The 20,444-nt window shown below is 41.8% G+C and overlaps 1 protein-coding gene across 2 annotated transcripts; it reads right to left on the reverse strand.

Annotated features, from left to right (window-relative positions):
- Positions 1 to 331: 331 nt before the first annotated feature.
- TAF12 (TATA-box binding protein associated factor 12) lies at positions 332 to 19,811 on the reverse strand. 2 transcript variants are annotated; one of them, XM_070403207.1, is made up of 7 exons: positions 10,748 to 10,768; positions 10,208 to 10,239; positions 9,778 to 10,029; positions 8,675 to 8,752; positions 3,716 to 3,830; positions 2,297 to 2,385; positions 332 to 552 (listed from the first exon to the last, which is right to left on the reverse strand). In XM_070403207.1, the coding sequence occupies exons 2-7, from the start codon at positions 10,223 to 10,225 to the stop codon at positions 517 to 519; spliced, it is 588 nt and encodes a 195-aa protein (XP_070259308.1). In that variant the 5' UTR covers positions 10,226 to 10,239; positions 10,748 to 10,768; the 3' UTR covers positions 332 to 516. The 2 variants fall into 2 exon arrangements, with proteins under 2 accessions (XP_070259308.1, XP_070259309.1); XM_070403208.1 differs by lacking the exons at positions 10,208 to 10,239; positions 10,748 to 10,768 and adding an exon at positions 19,724 to 19,811.
- Between the last annotated feature and the right edge of the window lie 633 nt (positions 19,812 to 20,444).

The raw sequence follows: 20,444 nt of genomic DNA on the forward strand, positions 1-20,444 counted from the left end.
GGGAAGCTGCATCAGCCTTGCTGCTACTCCTAACTCCCTCTTGGATTTCAAAGGCTGTAAGCCATGCATCCTGTGTCTTTCAATTATAACTTTTTTATTCTGGAAAAGCAAATGAAAGTCATATTCATATAAACACTGACATTACAAAGTACAGGGGAAGAGGAAGGGAGAAGGAAACAAAAACCTCTACCAATCCTGCTAATACTGTCTCACCAAACAAGACCATACTGCTTTGTCCCATATTCAATCACTTATATAATAAATCACAAATAAAATCTTCTCTGGAAGATAAATTGCTCCTCTTTGAGACGGCAGGGAAAAGGGGCCAAAGTGGGGGCAGGAGGCTTTATTCTTTTGGCAGATCCTCTCAGTCATTATAGATATTGCTGCACTGTTAATAAAAAATATATGCTTCTCTGTAAAGCATTAAAAAAAAAATCCAAAGATGAGATGGCTGAGGTCTCAGCTCAAGTATCTCCAAATACAATGTTGTCCATTCCCTGATCTTTCCATGTGTTATTTCTTGGTTGTTTTCCGGATCAATGCCATTCTCTAAAAGGAGAGAGAAATAAGCAAAGCACAGGTTAGAGTGAGGAACTTTCTGGGATGTTCGTGGGTGCCTAGCAGGCAGCATGACCCACAGCACAGCCTGGAGCCTGCGGGAACCTATAGGCATAGAGCAGCTCATCACCAGCTCCACCTAACCTGAGGACAATCTGCAGGGCCCCAGAGATGTTCAGACAGGCCAGCGATCCATTCCATGCACCAAAGACACAGACTGCTCTAGGCTAGCAGAATGGCAAAAAGGTTAAAAGGTGACAGCTCCTGCCTTTTGGGGACTTAAGGGGAAAAGCCATCAAAGCAGGTGATTTCTAGGCTTCCCACCCACACCCAAACTCTTCTCTGATGATGGAGAAAATAGGAAAGGGGCCTTTGTTTCAAGCCTGCTGCCATTTCACACTTGATGACCTGCAATGAAGGAAACTGACACCAACAACTTCTACCACAACCCATCAGGGAAATAGTCAGATCATGGACTTCGAATTTTACTACTACCAGCCATGGCCAAATTACTGATTTGCTTTGCTCACTCTTTTTGACCAAGAGATTGTCCAAACATTATATTTGTTGATAAATAAATAAATAAATATATATACATATATATATATATATTCTAAAAAGTGGATAATTTGGGAACAGAGACCAAATGACCATCTGTTATCTGGAGGGACTCCTTTCTGAAGAACACTGTGGTCCTTCAATTCAGACTACTGACAGCTTCCTTGCAGGGCTTCCTTTGTGAGCTCCGGAAACATACCCGCTCCAGAGATCCACTCTATGGAAAAGCAAGGGACAGAGGCTCCCAGTTATGCCTGTCAAGCTTAGATTAAGCTCACTGTCCTTTTAAAAATATATATTTTTATTGATTTCAGAGAGGAAGGGAGAGGGAGATAGAAACATCAGTGATGAGAATCATTGATCGGCTGCCTCCTGCATACCCCCTACTGGGGATCAGGCCCACAACCTGGCATGTGCCCTTGACCAAATCGAACCCGGGACCCTTCAGTCCCCAGGCTGATGCTCTATCCACTGAGCCAAACTGGCCAGGGCAAGCTCACTTTTCAATTCCGAGTAGCCAGTTATATTAAGACAGGAATGACAGCCTTGTCAGGGGAGGCCACCACTGCCACGAGACTGACCAACGACAGGGACAACTTGCTCCACAGCAGAAGTGGTGTTAGGTTCTTACACTGACCCCTCAGTTTCATGGTAAGAGAGGCAGAGAACAAAGGTTAAGCTAGGACGAAGATCAAAATACCTGGCAGAGCAGTCTGGGTGCTACCTCTCACCACAAGTATATGTATTTCTGCTTTCCTTAACCTGTCCTCAGTCACAGGACCATATGTATGTTCACATCACCATTAAGGAGATGGGCAGGTTCAAGTTACATCCATAATGTTCCATCCATATTAAACAACCTACATTCAACAGCTTTAAGCAATGCCAACAGTGAAGGACTTCATTAAGGAGATGGGCAGGTTCAAGTTCCATCCATATTAAACAACCTACATTCAACAGCTTTAACCACTGCCCATCAGAGTTGAGAGACAAACCAGAGACACTCCCCCTCCACCCCCGTGTGGGAATAGCCAATCATCAAGGAAATATCTGACTGATCTCCCATGGAGCTCTGCTGCTGTGAGAGGGAGCAATAACTGCAGTGGTGGTAGCTGTGACTGCAATGGTAGCTCAAGGGATCAGCTGTGGCTGCCCTGGGGCTCTGAGGACTCCTTACCTGTTTGTGAGCCTCTGTGGTGCAAGCTTTTTTGTAGGGTCGGATTTCTTCAGAGCCAAATCCTGGGATCCACATGTTCCACTGGCGCTCTGCAAGGAAGAGGCCAGCACAGAGATAAGGGGACTGGCAGGCAGGGTCAGGGTACAGTGTGACCCTCAGACAAGGGTCAGGGGGGACGAAGCTCAGCAATCAGCTAAGCTGAGTAACAGTAACCCTGCAGAGGGATTCTATGGAATATAAATGGGGGAATCTCATGTCGTGCCTCAAGGTGTAACGGATACCATTTGACTTTCTTCCAAAGTAAATTGGTCAAAGCCATGGGGTGCTGAGTCCTAAGCTTTCCATGCAGCTCCACAGAAAGGGAGTCATTTTTCAGTTGTCTTACTCTTATCAAATCTGCAACTGAGCCCTGACTGGTTTGGCTCAGTGGATAGAGCGTCGGCCTGCGGACTGAAGGGTCCCGGGTTCGATTCCAGTCAAGGGCATGTACCTAGGTTGTGGGCACATCCCTGGTGGGGTTGTGCAGGAGGCAGCTGATCGATATTTCTCTCTCATCGATGTTTCTAACTCTCTGTCCCTCTCCCTTCCTCTCTGTAAAAAATCAATAAAATATATTTTTAAAAAAATCTGCAACTGAGGTACGTGCCCTTGACCAGGAATCGAACCGTGCCCTTTGGTTTGAGGGCTGTCCACTGAGAAAACCGGCCAGGGCTGCGTATAACTTTTGACTTCCCCAAAAGTTTACTAATAGTCTACTGTTGACCAAAAGCCTTACCGATAACATAAACAGTTAATAAACAAAATTTGGGTGTTACATGTATTGTGTACTGTATTCTTACAATTAAGTAAACTAAAGAAAAGAAAATGTTAAGAAAATCTTAAGGAAGAAAAAATACATTTACAGTACTATAAATGTAAAAAAATAAAATGTTAGATGAGTATCTCCCAGAAAAACCCAAGCTCGAATTTAGTGTCTATTATGTAGAAAAGCAGAATACAAATTTATATACATGTTATGATTATAATTTTCTTGGAAAAATGCCTAAATAAGCTAAAAACTGTAAGGGAAACACCTTTTTTTGAATGGTGGAGATATAATAGCTACATTTACTTAATCTCTTACCTTGAGCCAGATCCTGTGTCTGTCATTTTACAAACCTAATTCATAATTCTCACAATTACCATGTAAGGAGGATATTAGATCTCCACTTTACAAATGAGGAAATGGACTCTAAGAGAAATTAAGTAACAAAGATAAGGTGACGCAGGTAGGTAGTGGCAAACCCAATGCCTGGGAATACATAAATATCAGAGCCTGAAAGTCTGATCCTGGCACAGAGGTTCCTCTGACCACACTTTTCATGATGGTCCTGACAGAAGAATCATGGCGACACCTCAGGGAGAAATGAGACCATGTACCTAGGTGCAGCTGGACGTCTTTCACCTCCAGGGTGCTGGACTTGCGATGCCGAGCAAGCTGGCAGGCTGCTGTCACTACACTCTCGATAAAATCATCAGCAATCTGCAGCAGCATCTGGGGAAAAGTGGGAGAGAGTAACCATGTCATTGGCAGGTTAAGCTCTTGTTGCTGGGACAACTGTACCTGCCTGAACCACATATTCAGTCAGACTTCCTTATCAGAGGGCCTATAATCAGCATTGGCCTAAGGTGAGAGGAAGAGAGGGGATGGCAACAGAAACACATTAACTTATTAACCAGGTGGAGTGCAACTCACACCTTTCTGAGGATGAGCTTTCTGCGCTTTCTACCCAGCAGGCATCAACCAGCCCAATCCCTCACCCCCATATTATCTTCTGAATTAGGTGGGAAAACAAAAGTTAATTATTATTATCCCTCACTCACAGTCTCTTAAAGCATTTTTATTTCCATTATCTTATCTAGTCCTTATAATAATCCTGTGAAAAAAATGGGGCATGAATTTTACCCTGATTGACAGCAGGGGATGCTAAGACTCAAGGAGACTATCTTGCTCATGGCTATGTAACTACTAAGCAGTGGTACCAGGATTCAACCTCAAGGTTCTGAGTCCAAATCCTGGGTTCTTTCTACTTCATTATATTAATCCTGGACTGTGTGATGAACAAAAGCAGAATTCTGAAGCTAAAAATCTACATGAAGAAATTGAAATTTTAAGTCAATGCCTTCTCATGGCTTCCTTTGCTGACCAAAAATTAAAATAAAATTACTATCATAGATGTAGACATTCCTTGTTCTGCTGGACCATTAACCCATTGTCATCTTTCCTATGGAACCAAATGGATACCATCTAAAGGAAATACTTATGATTAAACATGGGAGGTCAACTGCCAAAATGACCTCCTCTCCCTCCCTAAATCCATGAAAATAATAATAAAGAAAACAGACATATAGATCCTCAATGGGAGAGAAAACCTAATGAAAAGAAATTCCAATAAACTTTTAAAGTAAATTTTTGCTATAGAGATAACAGAAGAAGAGGGAGAACTGAACTAGCATACAGATGTTACAACACAAGTGCCTATAGAGAGGACACCAATGAGAATTAAACTGACTTTCCCTTCACAATCCCTAAGAGGTCCAGGATTTGGAAGTACCATTTATCATAGAAGACTGGGCTGAGGTATGGAACTACAAATTGGGGAATTGTTAATGTCAATACACAGAGCAGTCAATGACCCTTGCACTCCAAAAGCAGCCATACTTACCTGACCCAGAACACAGTAGCTTTATTCCCCATGGAAAATGAAGGGATGTGGCTCTGGATTAGAATACATCAGACATAGCAGAGCAAGGGGAGAGACACAGCCCCTTTCTCTTGTCTTGCTTCCAGAATGTTAGAAGCTAGGGTTAAACCCTCCAGATAGAAGTCTGGAGCATTTTTCTCTAGAGATACTAAACGACTCCAGAGAAAAGGTTTACAGATACTGATATTTAGGAAGCCCCCAATGAAAGGTCGATTTGTGGACCAATTATTCTGAAGTGGAGCCAATGGTACCCTAGAGCCAGCTGAGAAGAGCTCATGAAAGTCAATTTTTGCATTTTTACCAATTTTGCATTCAGCAACAATATGTTGATAACTTAAAATAGGGCACAGTGGGAATGTCACACCCCAGAAATCCAAAAATGCTGAAAATCAGGGTCATTTTCTCCACAGAGCTGGTTGTTAAACACTTACCAGCACATTATTGGACAAAGCCTATTAGTAAGTTCTGATTCAAATCGGCTTTTTAATGGCTCATTATTTGAGAATGGATAGCTAGGATTAGCAGACATTTGAAGAAAGTCTCTAACACAAAAAAGAAAATACAGGAAACAAACCAAAGAGGGGAAAAGGAACCCAGAGGAAACAAACAATGCAGGGAAAAGAAGAAAATGTCAAAAAATTAATTAATATCCTCAAAGAGAAAGATAAGAGAAGGTATTACAACCAAAAAATAAGAACAGAATGGCTTAGGAAAATAAAAATAAAAAAATCAGTGAACAAGGAGAAGTAACTTGTCAAAACTAAAATTTTTATATTTAAAAATGTTAAAAGTATTAGAAGATAAACTAAGGAAAATCTCCGCAGCAAGCAGAACTTATAATTACAAAGAAATGAAAAATAGGAGTAAAAAGACCAAAAAAGCTAAGAGGATCAATGCAGAAGATCCAATATCCCACCAATTATCATCCCAGAAAGAAACAAAAATAGAGAAGAAATTATCAAAAACTAATATAAGAAAATGAACTGCTCATACACTGTTGATGGGAAAATAAAAGGGTGAAGCACTCTGGAAAAACAGTCAGTCCTTAAAGGAACAGAATTACCATATGAATCAGCAATTCTACCCCTAGGTATATACCCAAGAGAATTGAAAACATATGTTCATACAAAAATTTGTACAGAAACTTTTTAAAAAGAGGAAAAAAACAAAAAAGGTTGCACATGAATGTTCATGGCAAACTTTATTCATAATAGCCCAAAAGTGGACACAACCCAAATGTCCATCAATTGATGAATGGATAAACAAAAGGTGGTACACACACACACACACACACTAGAAGCCGTTGCAGGAGGATTCCTGCAAGAATAGGGCTTCCTGGGGCCGATCACGCTGCCAAGCCCCTCCGCCCAGGGCCGCAGACGGGAGTCCCGCCCGCTCAGGGCTGAACACAGGGGTCCCGGCTGGGGGCAGCTCGCACTGTCCCGCCCTGCCTGCAGTATGCAAATTAGCCGCCATCTTTGTTGGTGGTTAATTTGCATATCGCACTGTTTAGCCAACAGGAGGCATAGCGAAGGTACAGTCAATTACCATGTTTGTCTATTATTAGATTAGATATATAAAAGCCTAAGTGACCGGCTGACCAGCCAGTAGCTATGATGAGCACTGACCACCAGGGGGCAGACGCTCAATGCAAGAGCTACCAAGCTGCGGTGACTTGGAAGCTGCAGTTCTCGGTGACGCACCCAGAACCAAGAGGAGGGAGCCCAATTCTGGGGTGTGTCACCCAAGAACTGCCCTCTCGCAATCCAGGACCCCTCAGGGGATGTTGGAGAGCCGGTTTTGCCCCGATCCTCACAGGCCAGGCCAAGGGACCCCACTGGTGCATGAATCTGTGCACCGGGCCTCTAATATCCATATAATGGAATATTTATTCAGCCATAATAAGAAAGGAAGTAATAATGCCCTCTACAACATGGACGAACTTTAGACTCATTATGCTAAGTGAAAGAAGGCAGTCACAAAAGACCAAATATTATGATTCCATATATTTGAAATATCCAGAATAGGCGAATCTACAAAGATAGAAAATATATTGGTAGTTGGCTGCCTAGGGCTGTGGGGGCTGGGGAAAAATGGGAAATGACTGCTAATGGGTATGGGTTTCTTTTAGGGATGATGAAAATGTTCCCAAATTGAGTGTGTTGACAGTTGCACAACTCTGAATATAGTAAAACCCACTGAACTATATATTTCAAATGGGTGAATTTTATGGTACAGGAATTATATCTCAATAAAGTTGCTGTTCCAAAAAGCCACACATATACAAAAAAGGCAAATATTTTCCCTCTGGTTAAAACAAACAATGGAGCCCTAACCGGTTTGGCTCAGTGGATAGAGCGTCAGCCTGCAGACTCAAGGGTCCCAGGTTTGAGTCTGGTCAAGGGCATGTACCTTGGTTGCGGGCACATCACCAGTAGGGAATGTGCAGGACGCAGCTAATTGATGTTTCTAACTCTCTATCCCTCACCCTTCCTCTCTGTAGAAAAATCAATAAAATATATTTAAAAATAATAAAATAAAACAAACAATGGAGTTATACTGTTTTTATAACCTGCATTTTCTTTCTCTATCATTACATATTACTCAGCAAAGGCAAAACAAAAACATCAAAAAAAAATACACAAAACCATCCCAGCATTAAGGCACAGAATTTTCTAGAGTAAAAGAAGCCTCCAAAAACAGCACAACAAATGAAAAAAAAGAGATATACTAAAGTCATATAAAAATTCAGAATAGGAAAAAGACTCTAAAATTATCATCTACCACAACAGGAAGTCAATAGACTATTATAAAATTAATGAATCAGCCCTGGCTGATGTGGCTCAGTTAATTGGGCATCATCCCATGCACCACGAAAGAAAGGTTGCCAGTTTGAGTCCTGATCAGGGAACATGCATGGGTTGCAGGCTTGATTCTCGGTGGAGGGTGTGCAGGAGGCAGCCAATCAATGTTTCACTTTCACATTGATGTTTTTTTTTCTCTCTTTCTCTCTCAAAATCAATTGAAAAATCTTTTAAGCCTGGCCAGAGTGGCTCAGTTTGTTGAGCATCATCCCGTGAACTGAGGGGTCCTTGGTTTGATTCCTGGTCAGAGCATATGCCCGGGTTGTGAGCCTGATACCCAGTAGGGAGTGTGCAGGCTCTCTCTCTCTCCCTCTCCCTTCCTCTCTCTCTAAAAGATTAATTAAAAATATTTTTTTTAATCTTAAAAAAATTAATGAATCAAAGAGTATATGTTTAAGTATATTACTTAGAAATATGGGGGAATAATCTAGGAACAACTAAAACTATTGTGATTGCCTATAAGAAGCAGACTATGTCCTTTTTGACAGGTAAAAGTAGCAGCAGCTGTTAAGTATAAAGTGTCTTGTGTAATTATTCCATGGGACCCTCATAATAACCATGTAGATAAATAATGTCATACCTTACCAACACAGGAGGAAGCTGAGTCTCAGAAAGCTTAAGTAATTTATCCACAGCTACAAAGCTGTTCACTGGCAGAGCCAAGATGCAAATTCAGATTTGCTTCTAAAGTCTGTGCTCTTCACCACAGAAACTATATTATATACTAGCTCTCAGGGACACACCCTCTGTGGTACCCAGCCCCTTCTTACCTCCTCTACATCTTCATCCAATTGCTCATTAGGATCCACTTCTCTTACTAAGTCTTGTAATTTCTTCTTGGTCAACACCTAAAGTTAATTAGGAGAAGATTTTTCAGCCAAGTATCAAGGAAACAAACAAAAGGACTCATTATGCTCTGATGCAGAAAGCTTGCAAATTTGTTGGTTTTAGTTTTCTGCTTTCCAAAGAGTTAACAGTCTGGCCTATCTGGTGACATTGCTGTAAGATTACACTCTCCAGACAGAAGTAGCCTCCGCCCTAGTCAGCTTGGCTCAGTGGATAGAGTACTGGCCTGCAGACCAAAGGGTCCCGGGTTCCATCTGGTCAAGGGTATGTACCTTGGTTGCAGGCTCCTCCCCAGCCTGGGCCCTGGTCGGGGGCAACCAATTGATGTGTTTCTCTCACATTGATGTTTCTCTCTGTCTTTCCCTCTCTCTTCCACTCTTTCTAAAAGATCAATGGAGAAATATCCTCAGGTGAGGATTAATAACAACAACAACAAAGACAGAAGTAGCCTAGGGCAAGGCAGAAAGAGCAGTTTGGAAGAGAGGCCAACATCTGTCAATTTATTTCAGTCTCATCTCTTTTTCTCACTGTGCCTCACTTTCCCTCTACAGTAAATAATTTGCCATTTTCTGACCACAAATCGTACAGTGCCTCTGCTGCTTTGGACATGCTCTTCCACCCTTCTTCCTACCTGCTTGGTTCATGGTACCTCCTTTATTTTATTTTATTTATTTTTATTTAAATATATTTTTATTGATTTCAGAGAGGAAGGGAGAGAAAGTGACAGAAACATCAATAATGAGAGAGAATCTTTGATCGGCTGCTTCCTGCGCACCCGACACTGGGGATCGAGCCCATAACTCGGGCATGTGCCCTGACCAGGAACTGAACCATGACCTCCTGGTTCATAAATCAATGCTCAACCACTTAGCCACATGGCTGGGCCAATATAGAACTTCAGGAGTCTAAGGAGGGAAAAGACCTTTTTCAGTGAGAGGAAGAGGCAGCATCTGAGATGGACATCTCTCAAAGCATTACTGGTTCAAAAAGAAAAGACTACAGAGAGCAAAAAGTAAGAGGATGATACCTGATTATTTTCAGGGCTGAGACGCCCTCCAGACCCAGGCGTGCCTGGTATCTTTACCACTGTAGTGCTATTGGCCATGGAGCCTTGTGGAGGGGTGCTGGCTGGTTCCGGTTTTATGGATGAGAAATTGGACAGGTTGATGAGGGCTGAGGGGCCAAACTGGTTCATAATCTGCCGAGCTTTGGACTTCAGCTCATAGAGCTTATCGAGATCCTGTTTCTTCCTGGAGGTATGAGGACCAAGACCAATCAACTGTGGAAAGCAAACACAAAGATTAGCTCCAGAGGACCTGTAATAAAGGATGAGTTTTGAAAGTAAAATTTTATGAGGTTTACCAGACTTTGAAAGGTTTTCAGTATATCAGCAATAGTGACTATTTGATACCTGCACATTAAAAATGGAGGGAATAAAGAATATTCATTGCTCTCACCTGATATTTAGAAACCATCTCTTCTTCAAAAGCTAAATGAAATAGTCCACAAAATTGAAATAAGAAAGTATATGAAACGAGGAATCTTATGTGCAAAAATAAACTAGAATGAGCAAGACATTTTTGAAGACTTTGTAAAAATAGAATACATGGTTAAGTACTACATGCATTATTTTTGAGCATCAAATAATGTTAACTTCAAATAAATCATGGCACAGTCACATACTTAAAACCCAATCACAAAACTTCAGAAAACAGATTAGTTCATTTTGGCATTTCAAAACATGCTTAACTCTATGTCAGAGCTATACCTAGTAAACACAATTTTTAGCAATTGTGAAAATCTTTTTTGTCATCAAGAGCAAACTTTCTCTGAGTGTTAGCAATCTTTAATTCATGCAGAGTCCCTAGCCTGGAGTAGCTGGGACTCCTAAATTTTAGAGCCAGGAGGTTGAATCTGTGACATCAGCTGTTGTGTCACCAAGATCAGAAGCACATTCACCATGTTCCTTTCACAGTGGCTTCAAAGAACTTACTTACAGCTATCTGAGTGTCTAGATCTTTAATTACATCAGCAACAGCTGTGAGCCCGGTGAAATGAGAGGCAGCCATTTTCAAAAGCTACCTGTAAATGAACAACTAACATCAAGCACCACCCTTGCCACAGACCATTTCATCCCACGGCCTGGCACATCTTCATCAATTAGGAATCAGGCAAACTGTATGCAGAGAAACATCTCCTTATCCCTTCTAGGCACCAAGAAAAACATCTCCATCTCTTTCATATGCAACTTTTTAAATTAATTAATGATTATAATAACATAGACTCTCTTCCTATAAAATGAATGCTCTATTGTTAGGAATAAACTAGCAGGATATGAAATACCATAATTAGCCAAAATTGTGGAATTTTAACTTGCAGAAATCATGGCAATGGTTTCAGAACTTGGTAATGCTTAGCAACCTGAATGAATATTTGCATCTGTTCTACCATTGCCCCTATTGCTGAGTTCTTCCCCAACACACCTTTTTGATATGACACCTTCCCCTGGCTTACCCTTAATAAAAGCAACTAACTGCACTGGTTAAATGATCAAGAGAAACTTGTTGGCCAAGAGCCGGCTGAGGGGGGCAGCAGAGCATCAGTATCACTGACAGTCCATGACTTCTCCCTTGCCCATAAATGCTACCACTGGGAGAATCATGCAGGAAAAGTTTGTTAACATAGTAATACAGTAGTTCCCCCATCGCCCCCTTATCCAAGGTTTCACTTTCCAGTTTCTGTCAACCACAGTCTGAAAATATTAAGTGGAAAATTCCAGAAATAAGCAATTCATACCTTTTAAATTACCTGCCCTTCTGCATAGTGTGATGAAGTCTTGTGCAGCCCCACTCAATTGTGCCTAGGTTGTGAATTATCACCTTGTCCAGCATATCCACACTGTGTATGCTACCTGCACTTACTCTCTTGGTAGTCATCTGGGTTATAAGATCAACTATTATAGTATCACAGGGCTTATGTTCAAGTTATCCTCTAGTAGCCTAATGCTATTTCAGTGCTTATGCCATTCATTTCACTTCATCTCATCACGTATGCATTGTATCATCACCCACCTCATCTCACACCATCACAAGAAGAAAATAAGTACAGTACAATAAGATATTTTGAGAGAGTGACCACATTCACATAACTTTTATTATAATTGTCCTATTTATTAGTTATTGTTTTTAATGTTTTATTGTGCCTAATTTATAAATTATACTTTAGCATAGGAAAGTATGTATAGGAAATATCATTGTATGTATAGGGTTTGGTACTTTCTGCTACAGGCTGGGAGAAAATATTTACAAACAACATTTCCAAATAGAATGTATAAAGAACTCTCAAAACTCAACAGTGTAACAAAAAGGTAATTTGATTAGAAAATGAACAAAAGACATGACCAGACATTTCACCAAAGAGGATATACAGATGACAAATAAGTACATGAAAAGATGTTCAACACCATTGGTCATTAAGGAAAGGCAAGTTAAAACTAAAATGAGGTTGCAGGTTCGATCCCTGGTTGGGGCACAAACAGAAGGCAACTGATCAATGTTTCTCTCACACTCTCCCTTCCTCTCTCTCTAAAATAAAAACAAAAAACAAAAATACTTTGCAACTTCTTAAAAATCTAAGAATGCACTCTTGGAGTAGCCTAAATATACATGAAGACTAAATGTAATGTGGTATCCTGGGTGGAATCCTGGGATAGAAACAGGACATCAGGGGTAAAATGAGATTTGAATAAATTATAGACTTTACTTAATTACAACAAAAGTACCATGCTAATGTAAGATGCTAATGATGAAGATGTAGGTATAAGGTACTATTTTTGCAATTTTTCTAAAACTTTTCTAAGACATAGTTTATTTAAAAAAAATCACTAAATCACAAAACAACAGGGATGCATCTTAACATATTTAAGTGGGAAAAAATGCCAGTCTCAAAAGAAAAAATACTGCCCTAACCAGTTTGGCTCAGTGGATAGAGCGTCGGCCTGCGGACTCAAGGGTCCCAGGTTCGATTCCGGTCAAGGGCATGTACCTTGGTTGTGGGCACATACCCAGTGGGGAGTGTGCAGGAGGTAGCTGATCGATGTTTCTCTCTCATCGATGTTTCTAACTCTCTATCCCTCTCCCTTTCTCTCTGTAAAAAATCAATAAAATATATTTAAAAAAGAAAAAAGAAAAGAAAAAATACTGCATGATTCCATTTGTATGAAATTCTATGTATAATAATAAAAATGTAATATGCTAATTAGACCAGACAACCTTCCGGATGACCTTCCGTATGAAGCTGGGCCTGCGAGGGAAGCCAGTGCCAGCAGCCGGGGGAAGGAAGGCCTTTTCTTGCATGAATTTCATGCATTGGGCCTCTAGTTACTAATAAAACTAATCTCTACTGATAGACAGGGCAGGGACTGACTGAAGAGGGGCATGAGGGAAGTTTCTAAGGTGATATAAAAGTTCTATATCTTGTGTGGGGTGACACTTACATAGCTGCATACATTTATCGAAATTCATAGAACCATAAATTTACAGTGCCTACATTTTATTGTATGCAAATTATACCTTAATAAAGTTTATTTTTAAAAAACTAAACATGCAACTACCATACGACTAAGCAACTGCAGTCCTAGGCACTTATCCTAGAGAAGTGAAAACTTATGTTCACGTAAAAACTTATATATGAATGTTCCTAGTAGCTTTATTTGTAATAGCCAAAAACTGAAATCAGCTCACATGTCTCTCAACAGGCAAATGGTTAAACCAACTGTGGTACATCATGCCACAGAATATTACTTAGCAATAAAAAGAACGAAACTAGCCAGGCTGGGGTGGCTCAGTGGTTGAATGTCTTCCTATGAACCAGGAGGTCATGGTTAGATTTCCGGTCAGGACACATGCCTGGGTTGCTGTGGGCTTGATCTCCAAAAGGGGGCGTGCAGGCGGCAGCTGATCAATGCTTCTCTATCCTCATTGATGCTTCTAACTCTCTTTCCCTCTCCCTTCCTCTCTGAAATCAATAAAAATATATTTTTTTAAAAAAGAACTAAACTACTATTTATATACACAACTTGGATAAACCTCCAGAGAATTACGCAGAGCAAAAACCAATCAAAAAAGACTATAAATTGTATGTTTCCATTTAAATAGAACATTTTTGAAATGACAAAATTTTAGAAAGAGGACAGATTAGTGAGGTTGTCAGAGGCGGGGTGAGAGGGAAGTGGAATGGTTATAAAAGGGCAATACCAGAGACCCTTGTTGTAATGGAATTGCTCAGAATCTTGACTGTAGTGATGATTAAATGAAGAGTGATTAAATTGTATGAGATAAGGCACATACACACACAAACAAAAGTGTATAACTGAAACTGGGGAAATCTGAGTAAAATTGGTAGGTTGTATCAATGTCAATATCCGGTTGTCATATTACGTAACAGTTTTGCAAAATGTTACCATTGGGGAAAACTGGGCAAAGTGTACAAGGAATCTCTCTGTATTATTTCTTGCAACTGCATATAAATCTAAAATTACCTCACTTTTTAAAAATTAGAAAAAAATATTCTCAAGAGTATCTACAGATACCTCAGAGTTTTAAGATAACCAAAAACTCAGGAGCCATAAAATAAATTACTGATATGTTCAATTACATAAAAATCTAAATGTCTAGCCCAGCTGGCCTGGCTCAGTGGTTGAGCGTAGATCTATGAACCAGGAGGTCATGGTTCGAATCCCAGTTAGGGCAGGTGCCTGGGTTTCGGGCTCGGTCCCTAGTTGGGAGGCATGCAGGAGGAAGGCGATCAATGATTCTCTGTCATCATTGAAGTTTCTATCTCTCTTTCCCTCTCCCTTCTTCTCTGAAATCAATAAAAATATATTTAAAAAATGAGCCCAAGCCGGTTTGGCTCAGTGAATGGAGCATCAGCCTGCGGACTAAAGGGTCTCAGGTTTGATTCTGGTCAGGGGCACATGCCCAGGTTGCGGGCTCAATCCCCAGTAGGGGATATGCAAGAGGCAACCGATCAATGATTCTCTCTCATCATTGATGTTTCAATCTCTCTCTCTCTCTCCCTTCCTCTCTGAAATCAATTAAAAAACAAAAAACTATAATAGTAAAAACTTAAAAAACAAATGAGAGGACACTCATGAAATTATCTCCAATAAACATTGTTCAATGAGAATGCAAGATATAGAATAGTGAGAATAATTTGCTACCATTTACTAAAACATACAGACACACAATTGTAAATTCATAAATTATTCCTGGAAAGATACATAAGAACGGATAAAAGTGGTTGCTTGGGGAGGTGGAGGAATGGTAGTATCTGGGTGGCCTATGGAACCAAAGTGGGAGAAGACTTACTTTTCATGGTATACCCTAAATTCTGTACTATGTGCATAGATGTTACCTATGAGAAAGATTCAAAAAAATTATTATTTGGTTTATTTCCTCTGAAGAAACAGGTAATACTGACACTCTGGAAAAGGCAAAGCTATATGGATGGAGAACAGATCAGTTGTTGCCAGGGGTTTGGGTGGGAGAAGGTTTATCTACAAAGGAGCAGCATGAGGGAAATTTTTGGGGTGGTGGAATTGAGAAGTAACCAGAGTGCTATGGCACCAAAGGGAGAATTTTATGGTACATAAATTTAAAAAACAAAGTATCACAACCTGATCAGAATGGTCAATGGCTCCCCAAATGATCTGTTTACTGACAACTTTCATCAAGTCCAATGTGGATGAGGTTGACCAAGTATAACGGAAAGAAGTGACCAAAAATAATCTGAATTCCATTATGTAATGTACCATAGTTGCCTCTGGGCTACTCAAATTTGTAACTCTCACGTCCTTAAAATGCCAAGAGATAGGGATGCACTGCTGTGTAAAAACAGGCATTAACTCTGGGAAAGTTTGAGAGAACAATTATAATAGTAAACCCATACTAGCACCTATTATGTGGAAATCACATGCTATGGGATTCACAAAGTCCAGAAAGTCCATGCCCCAGTAATCTACTTTGAAAAGCAGTTAATAATTTTATCAAAACAAGATTCTATAGCTGCAAGTAACCCATCACATTTAAACTGTTGTTAATCGACTGAGGATCGCAAGCCCTACTTTTGCTTTTAGCAACTTTGTTCCTTAAACAGAAATCCAATTGCAATGCTATTATTCTAATAAAAGGGTCTGATTTTTCAGAAGGTAGGAAACCAGTGTTGACTTTGCAGTAGTCACAAGACCTGGCCTTCTCATGGGGGAAAAAAAAAAGACCTAGCCTTCTCTCTGCATCTGTTCCATTTATATAATTTTTTTAAAAATAAAGAAAATAGGAGAATAGAAGGCCAAATTGGGTTTAACACCCTTTTACCTGTGAACTGTTTAGAAAGTTATTATTTAAACAAAATACGGAGACAAGGGGACTATCAGCTGGATAGCATAAAAGCCCTATCACTGTGGTGCATGACTTGACTTAATGACTGGGTTTTCTACTTGGTTGTTTATTTCCTCACTGGCTTCTAGATGTAACCAAATGAGCTCAGATTTCCCAGCCTAAATGAACCAAAAGGAATCAATTAATTGCAGTCTGTGAGACTGGAGAGCAGGAGAAATATAGGTTTTCCCTCACCAGTTTTTGGACTAGTTTGATCCTATTTAGGTGGTTTTGACTTAATACAAAGGCAGTACAGTACGGTGGTCAAGGGCATGGACTCTGATGACCGTGTCTGGGTTCAAGTACCAATTCTGACACATACTAACCTTACGTCCTTGAGCAATTTACCTAATCTCTTTCTGCTTCAATTTCCTCATCTCTAAAGTGGAATTAATCATAAAGTATACCTTATGGGATTGTTGTGAGAATTCACTAAATTTATGTATCTAAAGCAGTTAAAGTGTGTGGTACAAAGAACATGTTTTAAACATGTTTGCTAATATATGCTCTCATCTTCTAAATGTTAGTTATAAAGATCAGAGTGTTAAAACTAAAAGGCATCTTATAACTATTTTATGACTATAGACATTAGAAAAAGGAAGTGGATTGAACTAAAACAGTAGTGGCAAATAGTTACAAGACTTATAGGAGGTGCTGGGTACCATACTACTTCTGCCACTGAGTTGAGCTCCCTGTGACCAGAGTTTCTACAGGCAAATTCTAAAGTCCATTCTAGCTCTAACAATTAGTGTGTAAGATTTTAAATTAAGCTCATATGTACAGAGTTCAAAGTTTGTCTTCTGCCTCCAACACACCTGTTTCACTGTACAGACTGTAAGTACTGTTGATATGTCGCCTCCAAAGTATTTTGGGGCTTTCCACAAAGACCTCTGGTCAAAAGTAATATGTTCCATGTTCATATCTGCACTAACACAATGATTTTCTGATGAGGTACTTTGAAATCCTATTGTAATAACTCAGTCAATACTAGAGCCACCAGTGAGTGAAATAAGTACATTTTGTAAATGCAGATGAGGATATTAATTCAGTGATAAATTATCATTAAACCAGTAAGTACCTTGAAATGGTGGCATGGGCATGCTTATTAATCTTACTAGAGGCCCCGTGCATGAAATTCATGCAGGGGGGTGGGGGATCCCTCAGCCCAGCCTGCACCCTCTCGTAGTCCGGGAGCCCTCAGGGAGTGAGCCTAAGCTGTCAGTAGGACATTCTTAGCGCTGCTGCCGCTGCCACCGCCACCGCCACTGCACTTGCCAGCAGTGAGCCTGGCTTCTGGCTGAGCAGCGCTCCCGCTGTGGAAGTGCACTGACCACCAGGGGGCAGCTCCTGTGTTGAGCGTCTGCCCCCTGGTGGCCAGTGCATGTCATAGCAACTGGTTGTTCTGCTGTTCAGTCACTTTGCATATTAGCCTTTTATTATTATTAATCTTATAATCTGGTATAAGTTTTGATCACTGACATACAGTATAGGCGCTTGCAAATAGCACAGGCTAACTCATTGGGAAAAAAATAGTTTCAACTAAGTCAGCCCAATTTCCCCAATCATCTAGTTCATGTTACAATTGTAAAGTTAATCTGGTTTAAGCCCTTGTTTCAAATTGGCCTTTGTTGGCCTCCCAAAAAGTTCTATTCAGGTCCTGTTTTTCTACCTTGAATATCTATGCTTCTTTAAAAGCCCACAAATTTAAAAAGGAAAAAAAGATAAAAATAATACAAATTAAAACACAGGGATTTCAATCTTAAATGCCACACTACGTAAGTACCCTAATAAGTTACAATACTGGCTACTGAGTCTTGAGGAAGGGTGCTTTCATTCGATGATATGCTTTGTATAACTATTCCTTCTATTTTGCTGATGGGCAAACTCAGACATGAAGAGGAATCCACTTAGAAAAGTAGAAAAAATTTTTAGTCAAACACATAACTGGGTTTGACTGGGGCTGGACCACTGAGTCCTTGTGATTTCAGGCAAGGTGCTTAACCTCTCTGAACCAATTTCCTTCTCTGTGCAATGGGACGAACAGTATCTAACGTGTGGGGCTGTAAGTGGTAATTAAATGGTATAATCCTTGAAGGTGCTTTTATGATGGTGCCTGGTTAGCCTGAGTAGGTTTCAGTCCAAGACACTGTTGAAGAAGAGACGAGAGACTGGTCCAAGTCTCCCCGCCAACCTTCCCTAAAAGCAGCCATCTCCAGCGAGTGCTGATGCTAAAAATACAGGGTGCAGCTTGTGGATCTGCAACTTCCTAAATGGCTTTCTACATATTTGGGGGGAGGGATGAGCTTCATTTAAAAGTGTCTGAACTGGTAGTGACATTCACTGTATCAATGTCAACACAGTAACAAGACTACAAATAAAGTAGTAAGAATCCGGGAAAATTCCCCCTGAGGTCTGAAGTCAGAGCGGATTCCAGAAGCATGTTTTCTAGGGATATTAACAGAGCATCTCCTATCTGCTATGCACGGTGGGGTACTGCTCCAACATCGTGATCTAATCAAAACTGCTCCACTGTGATCCTCAGCCCTCTTTACATGTCAAATGGGAATTAAAAAAAAAAAAAAAAAAAAAAGATGATCTTTCGGGCCCTTCCTTCCATCTCTGAGGTCAGGGTTGAGTGGAATGGAATTTAAAGCACTTGTCAAGTATATAACTGAGTTCAAACTGCTTCAACTTCACATCGGACTTTCGCAAGAATGATGGAGAGAACGAAGATGCTTGCATGCGGGCTTCCTAGATTAAGTATCTGATACGAGAAAAGCCTGGCAAAAGCCAGGAGGCAGAGCGAAGGCGTCGTCTTCCCACCAGCACATCCTTCACCGCTCCGGGTTCAGAGAACCTGAGGGGCGGGGAATGGATGCCTACATCTCCTCCAAACTCTCCCTTTTTCCCGGAGAGGCTGTTCCTACGGCCGGGGCCCCCGAGCCTCTCCGCTTTCACAAGTTCGGGTCCTCACAGTTGCGTTCCCTCCGCTACTTCGGAGCCTCCAAGCCCCGATCCTGTACCCGGGGAAGCCCGTCTTCGCTGACCGCTCCTGTTCCTCCCAAACCCAAATGTTCTCTTACTTTTCCCGCCCCTCAACGACCTAAGTCTTCGCTGCTCTGCTGCTGAGTCCTCGGGCGCATGGGTCTTCCCTGTCCCGCTTCTGCCTCGCAGGAGTCCAAGTCGTCCCAGCTCCGCTTTTACCTCAGGAGCCCGGGTCCGCACGCCCGGCTCCGCTCCGACCCCTCTCCTCTGAGGAGCGCGGGTCCTCACAATCCTGTCCCTCTGAGACCGCTTTCCCTCAGGCGCCGGAGAACTCGCATCTGCCCCCGGTTCCCTAAGTCCCGCCTGGAGCCCGGGTCCCTACAGCCGCCTCTTCTCCGATCCCCGGTCCCCTCAGTCCCGTCCCAAGAGCCTGATTCCTCACAGTCCCGTCTCCGCCACAATCTGCCTCTTCAGACACTGACCCACTGTGGGTCTGGGTGCTGACTCCCTCCTCCCGCTCTTCTTCCTCCACTGCCAGGGCCCAAGACTCACAGGCAGCAGGTCTATCTCCCCATGATATGCGGAGACTGCCCCAGTGAAGCGATCGTCTCGGCAGCCGGTCCGACTGCTCGGCCCTCCCCAGTACTTCCGGCACCGCTCCCCGCCTCCAACCCGGAAACGCGCGGCTCTTCCGGCCGGCGGGCGCGCGCCTGAGCTGCGCAGGCGCAGATAGACCTGGGACACGTGGTCGCGGTCCGGGGCCGTGGATGAGTCCCGCCGCTTCGGCTTTTTCCCGGTGGCGTTGGCTGGCAGCCTGGGCAGGCTCAGCGCCTTCCGGAAGCGTTAGGGACCCTGCCCTAGTTGTTTCTAGCCGACTCCGCCTGTCGTATCTATCGCTCCCATGTCCGGTAATCGACGCCCTCTTATGGGTGAGAGGTCGCCATTTTTGGATGGTGCCTTTGTAGTGATAGCAGGACCGGAATGATCACCCGGGGCAGCAGGACCCGTAGGGATCCTGTTGGACCCCGTGTGTGTGTGGGGGGGGGGGGGGGGGGCGGGGCGGGGGAGAACCTAAGGACCACAGACACCGAGTGTGCCGTGAATTGGCAATTAATAATAATAATAATTGAGCGCTGTCAGGACTTTGCCAAGCCCTTCACCTCTGGTAAATCTTTTTTTATGTATAATTAAGAAAGCTTTTAAAAACATATTTATTGATTTCAGAGAGGAAAGGAGAGGGAGAGATAGAAACATCAATGATGAAAGAATCATG

The sequence above is a fragment of the Myotis yumanensis genome, unplaced genomic scaffold, assembly GCF_028538775.1.
Source record: "Myotis yumanensis isolate MYYU_CA2020_CCGP unplaced genomic scaffold, mMyoYum1.0.hap1 SCAF_2, whole genome shotgun sequence".
Taxonomy (NCBI): Eukaryota; Metazoa; Chordata; class Mammalia; order Chiroptera; family Vespertilionidae; genus Myotis; species Myotis yumanensis.

Bases quoted from the DNA above. Each gene is read 5' to 3' on its own strand.
- TAF12 (XM_070403207.1), bottom strand. The intron at 8,753-9,777 runs GTATCATCCTCT...AATTAACTTTAG, and splicing joins TCAGCCCTGAAAATAATCAG to GTGTTGACCAAGAAGAAATT. The intron at 3,831-8,674 runs GTAAGAAGGGGC...ACTTTTCCCCAG, and splicing joins TGGATGAAGATGTAGAGGAG to ATGCTGCTGCAGATTGCTGA.